The sequence below is a fragment of the Dromaius novaehollandiae genome, chromosome 1 (genome assembly GCF_036370855.1).
Source record: "Dromaius novaehollandiae isolate bDroNov1 chromosome 1, bDroNov1.hap1, whole genome shotgun sequence".
NCBI lineage: Eukaryota > Metazoa > Chordata > Aves > Casuariiformes > Dromaiidae > Dromaius > Dromaius novaehollandiae.
In genome coordinates, this window is record NC_088098.1 from 79,793,256 (window position 1) to 79,805,361 (window position 12,106).

At 40.6% G+C, this 12,106-nt stretch overlaps 1 protein-coding gene across 1 annotated transcript; it reads left to right on the forward strand.

The window, feature by feature from the left end:
* The first annotated feature begins 118 nt into the window (after nucleotides 1-118).
* LOC112986822 (C-type lectin domain family 2 member L-like) lies at nucleotides 119-5,240 on the forward strand. The gene is made up of 4 exons (XM_026106304.2): nucleotides 119-420; nucleotides 1,197-1,360; nucleotides 2,697-2,800; nucleotides 3,760-5,240. The coding sequence occupies exons 1-4, from the start codon at nucleotides 405-407 to the stop codon at nucleotides 3,980-3,982; spliced, it is 507 nt and encodes a 168-aa protein (XP_025962089.2). The 5' UTR covers nucleotides 119-404; the 3' UTR covers nucleotides 3,983-5,240.
* The last annotated feature ends 6,866 nt before the right edge of the window (nucleotides 5,241-12,106 follow it).

A 12,106-nucleotide genomic window follows, 5' to 3' on the forward strand; every position in this document is an offset into this window, starting at 1 on the left:
GCGGCGGCCGGGCGGCGCGGCCGCAGACAGAGCGGCTGCTCGGGGCCGGGAGCGGCGCCGCGGCGGGACTCCGGAGCCGCGCGGCAGGGGGCGAGGCCGGGCCAGGGCCAGGGCCAGGGCCGGGGCCGGGGCCGGGGCCGGGGCCGGGGCAGCGGCAGCGGCGCGGCGAGACGGGGACGAGACGGGGGATCTGCGAGCCCATAAGTCTTAATTAATTTATCGTATCTGTGCTTAATTCTTTTTTTTTTTTTTTGACCGGGGCCCCAATCTTTTTAGTTCTGTACATGTGCTTTGTACATTGAAACACATTAATATTTCTCTCTTTTTCAGATGTGTGTTCACACCTCTGTTTCTAGAAGAGAATTGCTGGAATTGTCATTGCTGTTTCTGTGATTTTACTCTTAATGTGGTTTAGCTTAAGTGAGTGCATTTATTAGAATAAACTAGCTGTAGAAAGAGAGATTCAGTATTTCTCGTTAACGTTTTCTTCCTCTTAGTCTTCTCACTGTTGATGGATAAGAGGTGTTTTCCACCTGTTTCCAGCATTCCCACACACGTTCATGGCTGCTGTTACAGTAAATCTAGAAAAGGAAAGTGAAACCAAGTTGCTCGTTTAGGAGTTGTCCTTAGTTGTTTACAGTAGCATTAAACTAACTTACTTCACTACTTTTCTGCAGGGTTTTGCTTTACTGCAGCTTCGCAAAGTGCTGAAGAATGGCAAAGGCAATAGAGTCATGAGCAGAGTTAGTAAAGCCGTTCTGTGTTGGCTTGGTTCTGGCCCAGAAAGTTGTTTTTACAACAGAGTTCATAGAGCCAGCACTCCTTCCTGAGCCTTATTCTGGATGCTTCACTCTAGATATCACTATCTGTGTTTGCACTCTCTGTCAAAGACAGCCTTCTGTCCCAACTTGCTTGCCAGTGGTGTCTCAGGTGCACTTGCAGGAGTCCATTTGCTGGCACGTGCCCGGTGTGTCAGCATGTAATCGAGCATTCCTAGTCACACCGTAGCTGGTATACTGGGAAGACTAACACTGAGCACTGTACCTTGATTGTTCACCCATTTCATGCTTCATTCGATGCAAGTCTCCGATATTTTCAAGCTAGAGGAAGCAGGTCCAGGATTTATAATTGTGTATACAACTCAATTTTAAATACTTCATGCTAAGTAAGTAATGCTTTCTTCATTTGAACAAAAGATCCACCTAGATTACTACAGCTGGAGCCGTGCCCTGATGACTGGCTGTATTACAAGAAGAAATGTTACTATCATTCAGGAGCTGCAGCAGATTGGGATTCCAGCCAGAAATTCTGCTCTGCCCATGGAGCTTCTCTTGCAGTGATTGACAGCCACCAAGAGCTGGTAGAGTTTCCAGTGCATTGAATTTAGTGTTATGCCTGCTGCCATAACAGTTTCTGTAACTCCATCCCTTACTCCCTTGCATGGATTGAAACCCAGCATATTGCATGGCAGACTTGTTCGTTGCAAGTTTGTGCAGTCTACAAAACCTGTTCAATGCTATGTGGTCTGTTTACTAAGATCCACCTCAGAAACTCTTTTATTACTTTAGAGGTATTTCAGAAATTAAAATGGCAAAATATGTATAAATTAAAAGTAATCTCTGAAGGAATATAAAATTGGAGTTGTGCCTCCTAATTATTAAGGAAGGCTTATTTTTTTAAATAGGCAATTTAGGTATGCATTTTAAGTTAGGCAGCTTAGCCTGTCCTCCCATACTCTTGATTTTCATTCCCTTTCTAGAGTATGCAGAAGTGATTTATCTCCAGGCAACAGTGATTCCCACACCAAATATAACTCTAAACAAATTTTGAATTAACTGACCACTGATGCACGTGTATGTATCTTATATTCATCATATTGTTTAAGCACATAATTTTAAAGAGTGTACTTTCTTTAGTATAACAAATGGTTTAGTGGCCAACTAAAAACAATAATGTGTTATTAGTTCTATGCAAAATGGACAATTCCTCTGTTTTCATAAAAGACAAAAAAGCAAAGACTGATTGTGGTTATATGATATTGGGACTCATGGTACTGAAAATACGGACTTCATGCAGTGTGTTCTAACTGTTTCATGTTTTCAAATCATTTTTGATTTTACTATTTTCTTGAAATCTGCTGTAGAAAGTCCTACCAGTTCAGGATCTTCTGTATGCCTCATGAGTGAGAAAAGTGAAAGGTAACTGAGGAAATACAACGACCTAACAGCCAGGCCAGCCTGTGATGGGTCAGGCACCGTGTCCCTGACTGCATATGCTTTTAGTGAAACTTAATTTTCTATACCTTTTCTGGTGATACAGTGAAACCATTGCACTAATTGACCAGTATGTTGTGTTATATGGTATCCATGATCTATATCTAATGAAATGTGTGGTTTTTTTCAGTGACGGGGGAGGGCAGGGGGTGGGTTTGCAGTCAGTAATATCCTGCTTGAATAGAAACTAAATATCTGGGATTTAATTGATTGTTAGTGGTGGCTCTAGGGTTTCTTTTCATATTTCATATAATGAAATTTAGCAATAAGATATTAGCGATCTGTGGGAAAAAATTGTCTACTGTTGTATACTCTGTGTAGCTGTTTATGCAATTTTTTTATAAAAAGCTATATAATCATAATGAGCTATCCAATAATAAATTGTAATCATAGCCATATATCATTTTACTCTGTTTTGTCTAGAACATTATAATATATCGAATGTGTACTACAGATTTTTGGATTGGGTTACGCAAGAGAGGAAGTGAATTCTTCTGGGTGAACGGAGAATCATTTGACACAAACTTGTGAGTTTCCTTTTAAATATACTGGGTAGGAGGAGAGTAAGGGAAATCAGTTGCTTTTTGTCCATGTAGAAATGTTATATTTTGTATTAACTAATCCACTATAGATAAGCTGGCATGGCTTACCAAATGAGGGTTGTCATATGGCTGTAAAAATGCTAATACTGAATGAACTAGGTATGTCTGCAGAGAAGTGGGGAAGGGGCACAAAATAAGGTGGAAGTTGCATGGTGTCCCTTTATTCTCGTGTAAAGGCATGCATATGAGCTGAACTGGGCTGCTGTAGCTGTATCAGTGAGAGGCACCTCACTCCAGGGAATAATTGCACCTGCACAAATCCCATGTGTAAATGGAGCTGCTGCCATTGTCCTTCAGAGAAGGCAGAGCTGTTCTGCCAACGAGTGACTACTTGTGACAGAAATGTGAGGGAGGGGGAAGTTAGTTAACAGGAAGAAGATTTTAGAACTGATTTTAAAAATATGTAAGTAGCAAAGAAGAGAGAAAGGCTCTGTTCTGTTCATTTTCACCAGTGCTCACGTGAAACTGCTTTATTGTTTGAAATGAAATTACCTCAGATTTCTATCAGTACAAACAAGAATAAACTTAGATCTGTTTTTTTTATTGTATATAATATCATTGCCTGCTTTTTTATGTATCTGTAGCACTAGGCTGTTAGTGTTGTGTCTATAGTAACTATTTCTCTACAATCCCACTAAACAAAAGTTTGCCTTTTTATGAGGAATTATCAGTGCCAGGTATTACAGATTATTTTAATTAGCTTGCTCTGCTGGTCTTGCAGGATTCAGTGCTCACAGCCTGTAGGACAAGGGCTCCTAAGACTGACTGAGGGGCTCAAAAGCAGCCCTAAAGATCAGGGGGCTGGGGGCTTGTATCTCAGAAGGCATCGCTATTGCCCATTTTGTATCATGCTGATTAGTATCCACATCTCCTGTATTCTGCAGAGACACAGCAAAACAGGTGGGAAGAGGTGGCAGAACCCCATTCTGTACTGGCAAATACTGCTCTCCTGGATCCTTCCGCTATACTATCTCTGCTGCTCTGGAGACTTATGCCTTTGACATTCACGTCATACTGCAGATTCTGAAGTACAAGCAAACACCACACATCTCTGCTGGGAACAAAGCAACTTGCTTTAGTAGAAGGAGCATCACAATGGGGGGGTGACTTTCATATGCAAGTGAATTTTGTTCCTCTCAACGATCTGTTGGACCCTTTTAAAATTGTTCACTATAATTTGTTCTCCACAGCTTCATAGGACCCAGAACAAGAAGCAGGTCTTCTAGCATCGCCTAATTTTCATACCAAAGTTCTGCTCTAATTTTTATTTTTCTCCTGGCTTTTTAGATTTCATGTAAATACATCTGATGATGGAGATTGTGTCCATATAGATTCAGCCTTCATCTCTACCAGAAGTTGCTCCTCACTCAAGAGTTGGCTTTGCACCCTTGGTCAGTTTAATCCCAACACCAGCTCACAGTAGAGCACAGCTGGCTGTGTAAGTACAGAGACTTACTCCATATGAAGCTGGAATTCCAAATGTTGGAACTCTCAGCTGTAGGAGATCACAGTATCCACGGAAACAAGAGAAGCAGTGGAGGAGGATCATATCCAAACTTCCCCAAGGTCAGCTGGGAAGCAATACAGGCAATAATAGTGACTCCATGAAAAGAGCTACTCTGTTTAAAAAGTGGCAGGACCAAGAAGTGATGATAAAATGCCTCTTATAAAGAACAGAGTTACTTTTGGGGAATATGGTTTCATTGTTGAAACTGCAGGACATGACAATGGATACTTTATTTGAGGACTCTGACAATAAGCTTCAGAATTACAAAACACGATTACATGCTACTGTCTTTACAAAGGTGTAACCATGAGAAGGGCCTTTTGAGCTAGGAAAATGTGCTAGTCTAGGAACAGAACGCCAAGTTAAGCCCAGAGAACTTCACAGGGAAGGTGAAGAATCTGGCATATAGATCCTCAGAGATCTGCAAAGGAGAAACTGCAAACTGCTGCAGATACCTTTGGTGTTTATCAAGCAGATATACTCCTCTGGAGGGAAAGAAACAGGTGAGACAAGAAACTGGAACAGAGAGCGCAGAGAGGGACAATATTTCTTAGTTTCTCATGAGAGTTCCCCAAGAAAGCACAAGAACAGAAAGGGAAGCAGGTTGTAAGCAACCCTGGAGAGGGTTACAAATCCCAGAATTGGGACATATTTCCTACCATGTCACAGGTCAAAGGTCAGTTGAGGGAGTGGGCATGAACTGCTAGACAGGGTGAGAAGTCCATTTTGGCAGGTGCTCACCTGTATTGCTCTGGTAAGAGCTGGAGGGACTGTCCATGACACTCTTACTCCAAAGATACAGTTGTCCTCCATAATGCTGTGTTGTAATATGCCAATAAAAACTTAAAGGAATTATTAGCTGCTGTGCGTTGGGTCTCTGTTTTTGGCTGAGCTTGATCCTCTGCCCTAGGTTTGTGGTGATTCAAGATTGCTTTGTTTAGTTTATGGTACCTGCTTGCTTATGTGTGTTTAGTTGCTGTCGATAGGGGGGCACAGAATGTTTTGCTACAGTGACATTTACAAATTCAGTATGGAACTAGAACATGGCATGGCATGTAAGTTCATCATGAGCGTGACTCCAGATGGTCACCCTCTGGAGTGCAGAAGCCAAGGCACGATCCTTGTCCAGCCGCTGTTACATATCTTCCATTAAAGCATGTTTCCATGGAAGTCCAAAACAGCACTGGTGTCAAGAGCCGTTAGTGCACGTGGCTCTGACCAGCCTCTCCTGGGGCCTGTACCCACACCTGTTGTCCATGGGCCCAAGAGCCCCACTGCAGCTCAGCACGGGGCCTTCAGTCCATGCCTGAGCTGTTGTAGGTGTACTTCTCTGCAGCTCTGTCACAGCCTCACGTTAAAAGTCTTACATGATGATTAGGGATAATTTTAAAATAGCTTTCAGAAAACTGAAACCCATGTGAACTTCTCATTTTAAGCTTTTTTTTGTCAAGCATGACTGGCATAATATTCACCATTGTTGTGAGTCTCTCAAGCAAAGTTGATCTGAGGATAGGAACATAGCACCAGAACCATTACATTCAGGTGAATTGCTAAACGCATTTTCCTTTTAAGCTTGAATCAAAGTAACAACCCACAAAACCAGAAGGTCAAGATAATACTTGGCTTCCTATTTTATTTAACCACTGTGATTACAATTGAAATAGACTGGAGGAATATTTGATTTCTTGTTTGTCTGGGTTATAAACTTCTTGTGTTGTGAGCTTTATGGCAGACAGTTCAGTTTTCACTGCATGATCTGTACAGAATCCAACATACTTACCTGTGCTCAGTTACTACAATAGTAATTAGATTTATTTTAACAATTAGAGTAAATGTGTTTCTAAAAGCAGAGTTTCCCAATTCATCAAATATTTTCCAGCTCCCAAAGTATTAAAGCACTCTGATTCACCTGTGCTTCCCTAGCATGCTTGGACATACTGTGAACATTGTCAGCTCCCAATGTATTCCTGCTATTCCTAAATCCATAATTGATGATGAAGTGATGATTTTCATTCAAAAGAATTGATTGGTACAGGCAAATAAAATCAGTTGATGAGAAATAATCAGTAGTCGCTTTGCGCAATGCTGAACAATTTCCCTGCAATTCTGTGGCCTCTTTCTTCCAATAGTCTAAAACTAGTCAAATCTTCATTATCTCAGGATTAGGTTGCAGGTTTCACAAATTTGAAGCCCTTGAACTATTCTGGATGGAGTTGTGACTGCTGTCCTACCACTTCATGCAAAAGAGGCATGAAATTGTTTAAACAAAAACACAGTTTTAAAAAAATCATGCAGAAAATAAAATCTAAGGCATATATTTTCGGGATGCTTTCCCCTCCTTTTTTGCATCATTGAATTTGTTAAGCATTGACTTTTGAAACTGAAGTCTAGCAACAGACAAGGTGAGTCTGGAAGCCTGACTTACAACTGTCCTCAATCTTGATGTATTTATTACCTGTGGCTACCCATCCCAAGAGGAATGTGACAGCATTCAAATGCTGCAGGATTTTACACCTTATCTGAGCTGTTGAAAACCATTACACTTGATCCAAGCCTATCTCAATCATGTTTTAAAATGTAGATATACTTACTTAAAATGAGGGGTTAGAAATATCAAAATATGACGAAAGGAAGTTCTTTTACATCTACAGAATGGTTTTATTTAACCTGATTTTTTTTCTAGTTTTTCTTCTCACTCAGACTTTCCCTTCCTCCCTACCCCAGAAGATTTATACTTTTAATCCTGCCAAAACTGTTAACCATGATTTCACATCACATTAAGGCCAGGTCTGCTCTGGCATAAAAACTGCCATATTGCATCACACCTAGCATAACTGACTCAAGCAAGGCATGAGCACATACTCTTAGCTGCAAACCACATGCAGTAGTGTTTACACTTGCTTGGTGCTTGCCGTGGGAGATCTCACCCGGCAGAGGGGTACAGTGGCATGGACGTGCACTGGGCATAAAGTCTACCAGAACATCACCCTAGAAAAATCTTTTGTTTTCTCCGGCCCTGCATCTCTTTCTTGCTGCTTATTCTCCTCAGTCCTTACTGAGGAGAAGGTGGCAGGGGGGGCATGTAGGGCTAAGCAAAGACAAGCATGAAATACAGAACTTTATTCTGCAAAATCACTCCTAGCTTTAGCTATGGCTGTCCTACCTGCAGAGCTGATGGATCAGATGCCTGTTGGTCCAGGACAGCTCTTGAACCCTTGGATGCTCTACAGTCCCTTGAACCCTCAGATAGTCTATTTCCACAAGGTGAGACATATCCATGATGCAGCTACCTCTGTCCTGGGGGGATTCATACCCTTCCTGGCCATTCCCCGGGCCGGGCTGCCTGGAATCCTGGTACAGATATGGTGTGTATTTACCTGGCTGAAATCTAGACACTGACGACTAGCTATGGTTCTCATCACATATGCTGTGTCCCTTGCCATCTGTGGGCACCGTGGTGTCTGCAGGAACAGCGGATGATGAGAAAAACTTGTGGCAGAACCTCATTGAACTTCTCATCAGACAGGGATGATGTAATGACCATCTAATGCAGACAGTCAAATTTGCTGTTTCTATTTTTAAGAATTGAAACAGAACAAATGTACAGTTGAGTCAGATGAAGCTGTCTGCCTTCTATGACTTGGGAAAGGTAGGAGTACTTGTCTTTCTCACCAAATTCACTTTCCTGGCATTTATGGAATACCTACTATTATTATCTAAGTGCTTTCTTCTAAGCTATTTGAACAATTCAGAATTTAAATGATTGAAACAGTGTCAGCACCCCCTAAAACAATATATTCTTTGTAGAATTACAATTTGTACCTCTTTTAATATCTTAATATTTGTATAATACTTGTTCCACATTATACAATCAAAAATAGATTACCTAAGCTTGCAAATGAGTTTAGGAGAGCTGGGCAAGAGAAGGCTCAGAATTCAACAGTCTGGTTCTTTCAGGCCCATATACAAAACAGGACAGTACTTTCTCATAATATTAATATTGATAATATTATTAAAAATAATAATAGCAAGCTGCTATAAGATTTTCTATAAGATTAACACAACAGTATTAATGATTTTATTAATACTAGAGATTTCAAAATGTGATTAATTCCTTTTCCTAAGATTTTTTTCTGAAGTAGCACTGCTTTTAGTGATGTTTCACAGCAGTTCTGAGTTTTTAAATGCATAAAACCTTTAAAATAAATTCTTTTTAAAAAGCTGTGTATAAAATACAACATGATTTTCTGGCAGAAGGCAGCTGATTATTAATTGCAACTCAGTTCCTTGATATTAGTTCCATTTATGATATACACTGTGTAATACATCCAGACTGTTCTACTCAGACTTACAAAGATCTTCAAACATTTGAAATAATGTCACCATATACAGTCTTGCCTGAAGCTTTCTCCTGATAATGGGCTGTACTGCAGAAGGAAACAATATTTTGCCTCTGGTCTCCCACAAAGACTGAGAGCCTTCAGATTGTCATCCCCACACCTGAGTTCTGCTGCAGTTACTGGAAATGACCAGGAGTTGGCAAGGCGCTAAAATGAGAAAGGTCTATGTGTCAGCACTGTCTTTGCCTCTGATTTACTTTTACCTGAATATGTTACAGTCCAGCACCATACATAATCTTAGCCATTTCACTAAATACTTGTGTGAGACAGAAATCAAGCTGCGAACAGGCTAATACTCTTGGTTTTCCAGCAGCATGCTCTTTTAACAGCTGAATTGCATCTAGAGATAGGAAGAAAATAAATTGATATTCTTCATATTTTTCATTACTCTATACATTTTTCAATGAAAAGTAACTAGGTAAATATAAAAACAAACTATTCAGTATTTTTTAATACATTCTTAAGAGCAAGCAATGATAAAAGTATTTCATAAGCAGTATAGCCGTAAGCATTAATAAAAACATTTTCCTGCCCCCTTTTTAGGAATCCACATCATTTTTTAGGGAAATAGTGGCTAATTATGAGATGGCAGGGCCTCCACCCTCCTGAAAATAGAGGTTTTATTTCCCATTTCTTCATAGTGAAGAATCCAAAACCATGAAAAAATCATTTAAAAACAGTACAAAAATAAAAGGCTGGGAAAGGATTTCCGGAGGTTGTCTAGTGCCTACTGTGCCGCAGTGGAGGATACCTACCTACTATTACCTACGTAAGAAAAAAAGACAAATGTTTCTTTTAACCTAAACTAAGGGACTTCCTTCAGCTAGGAGCAGTACCAGAGCTTCAGGTTCTGGGAAAAAGTAGGCTCACACGCAGAAGCTCAAGAAATCAAGCAGGTCAGGGAATGCTCATCTCCAAATCTCCTGCGCCTCGTGAGTTTGTAGCCAATACCCATCTCACGTGCTCCTTTTTCATCTTCCATGCTTCTTTCTTCTTCACACTCTCTGTCAGGTTATTTTATGCAACTTCTACTTTTAAGAAAAAGATTTATGGCAATATAAGAGTTTCTTCAGTTTAAATGAATATATTTTCTGGTATATTTTATGGTGCAATAGAGACATCTACTGACTATTTTGTGCTATTAAAATGTAAATGGTTAATTTAAGAGGGCAAAAGGCCTCTCCCAAACCTATGAAGTATCCTTTTAGTGATACATACATCTTTATATGCTCACCTCAAATCCACTGACAAAAATAATTTAGTCAGTCCTGTGCAATTGGGCTATTCTGTGGGATATAATAATAAGCAGGCTGAAAAGCAGCGATCAAACATCAATGGCTTCTGTGCCCTCAGAAACCCTTTGTTCCTTTCCCTAGGTGTCTTCAGAGGCCTCAGATTCTACAATAAATAAATCCAGAAGAATGCTAGTAAGATTAGTGAAGTTAGTCTGGACTTACATCACTATCACTCATGGCACAATTTAGCGCCTAAGTGCCAATACAAATCTGTTCCCCATGTGTTTTCCTGAAGTGAAGAATCTACCTCAATACATATTGGCTACAAAGTCAGGTAGCAAATGTCCTTTTCAACTGAATCATCACCTGCCTGGTAAGCGAAGTGGTGGATATTCTTTTGGACAGGGATGCTTTAATCCTGAAATTTTCTGCTTCCTCATTTAGGTGCCTAAGGCTAGATGTCTAAATCTAAGGTGGTTACTTACAATTATTTTGCAATCAGGACAGAGAAACTGCTATCTCCAGGGTACTTATCGTCTTATCCTGACAGGTCAGATGAATGATCGTTGAATGTCTCCCACAGGACAGACTAGGTAAAGCACACCAGAAGGAAGTATGTCTCTGCTCCTTCAATGTGATGGGCTTCTGTTGAAGGGCAGGAACTGACTCCCAGGGGTATGACTTGAGTGTGATCACTCCACTCCTGGTCATCCCAGGTGCACAGAATAATGCATATAAGGAATGGTTCCTTTTTGCAGAGGAAGACTGTTCTGAGTCAGGATTTGTATCAGGCTGCTATGAGAGGCCAGAGCTACTGAAAATGCCCTTAGCAAGTGATTTCTCCCTTCTCTGCAGAGCACAGCCTGCTCAAGGATGGCATAATGTCTAGTGCAAGCTCATCTGCAATCATCCTATTGCATGAACCGAATCTCACCGCAGTCCTTGGCTATGACATGCTATTACATAGCCCAAGCAGGACTGAAGAGCAAGTATTTGCCATGAGTGCTAAACAGAATCTGAGGGCTTGTGCATCCAGATAAGGAGCGTGATGACATGGTAGTGACTGTGTGGTACATGATGGAGAGGTCTGTGGGAGACCAGTAACAGAGTGGTAACAATTATTCCAGCTAATATTCACTGTGAATACATCCAGTTCCCTCCAGAGTGACTAACCTAGAACAGTGTAGGTGTGCCTACACTGCCAGGCTGGATATATTGACCTGGAGGTGATGGCTTGTTCTCTAGTATCATTCATAAAGACATTATAAACTTACACTGTGTTATCATGGCATTAAATAGGAATATGTGTTTAATGTATGTATGAGTTAAATGTATGTGTTCCTACACAGTTTTCAGTAAGCCTTTCAGTATGGCTGAGTATTTTACATTTACTCCAAATCATTGGAGTAGAAAAAAAAGTCAGTACACTCGTGTCACACTTTTTTCTTTTTCTGTTCAAAGTACATGGTATGATGGGCTGCATAAAGAGCTTGGCCTCCAAATCACCTCACTCCAAGCTTATTCCTGGAAGAATAAGGAATACCACAGAGCCTCCCAGGTGCCTGGCATGGTTTAGCCTTCTGACTGGCTCAAAGGGAGGAAGAAGCTCAATGCCAAGCCTGGGAGTCTATGCAAGCTGCAGGTTCTGAGCTCTGCATCCTTTCACCTGCACAATTCTGCTGGCATATGTAGGACTCTGCTCAGGAATCTGCCCTTATTGGATAAGCTGCAAGACTGTGGCAGAAGTCACAGAGATTAGATTTTTCATGAGCTCACAGTGGACAAAAGAAAGGGTATAATGAAAGTGCTCTGTTGAATTTTCAAGAAAAATCATCCCATTCTGAAGGCCATTAGCAGATAAAGTCTGGCTCCTGAACCTCCTGCAAAAGGACACCAGGTCATGCTAAACTAAACCAGAAAATTATTCCTCAGCAAAGGTGATCTCAGTTTATTAAACCCATCGAATATTCCCTGAACACTAAAAAAAAAACTATACACGTGATGAATAAGACAATGGAATACTGCTACAATTTGAAAACAAGTATTGTATTTAATATTTGCAGGGCTAAGACATTGAAATTTTTTCTTA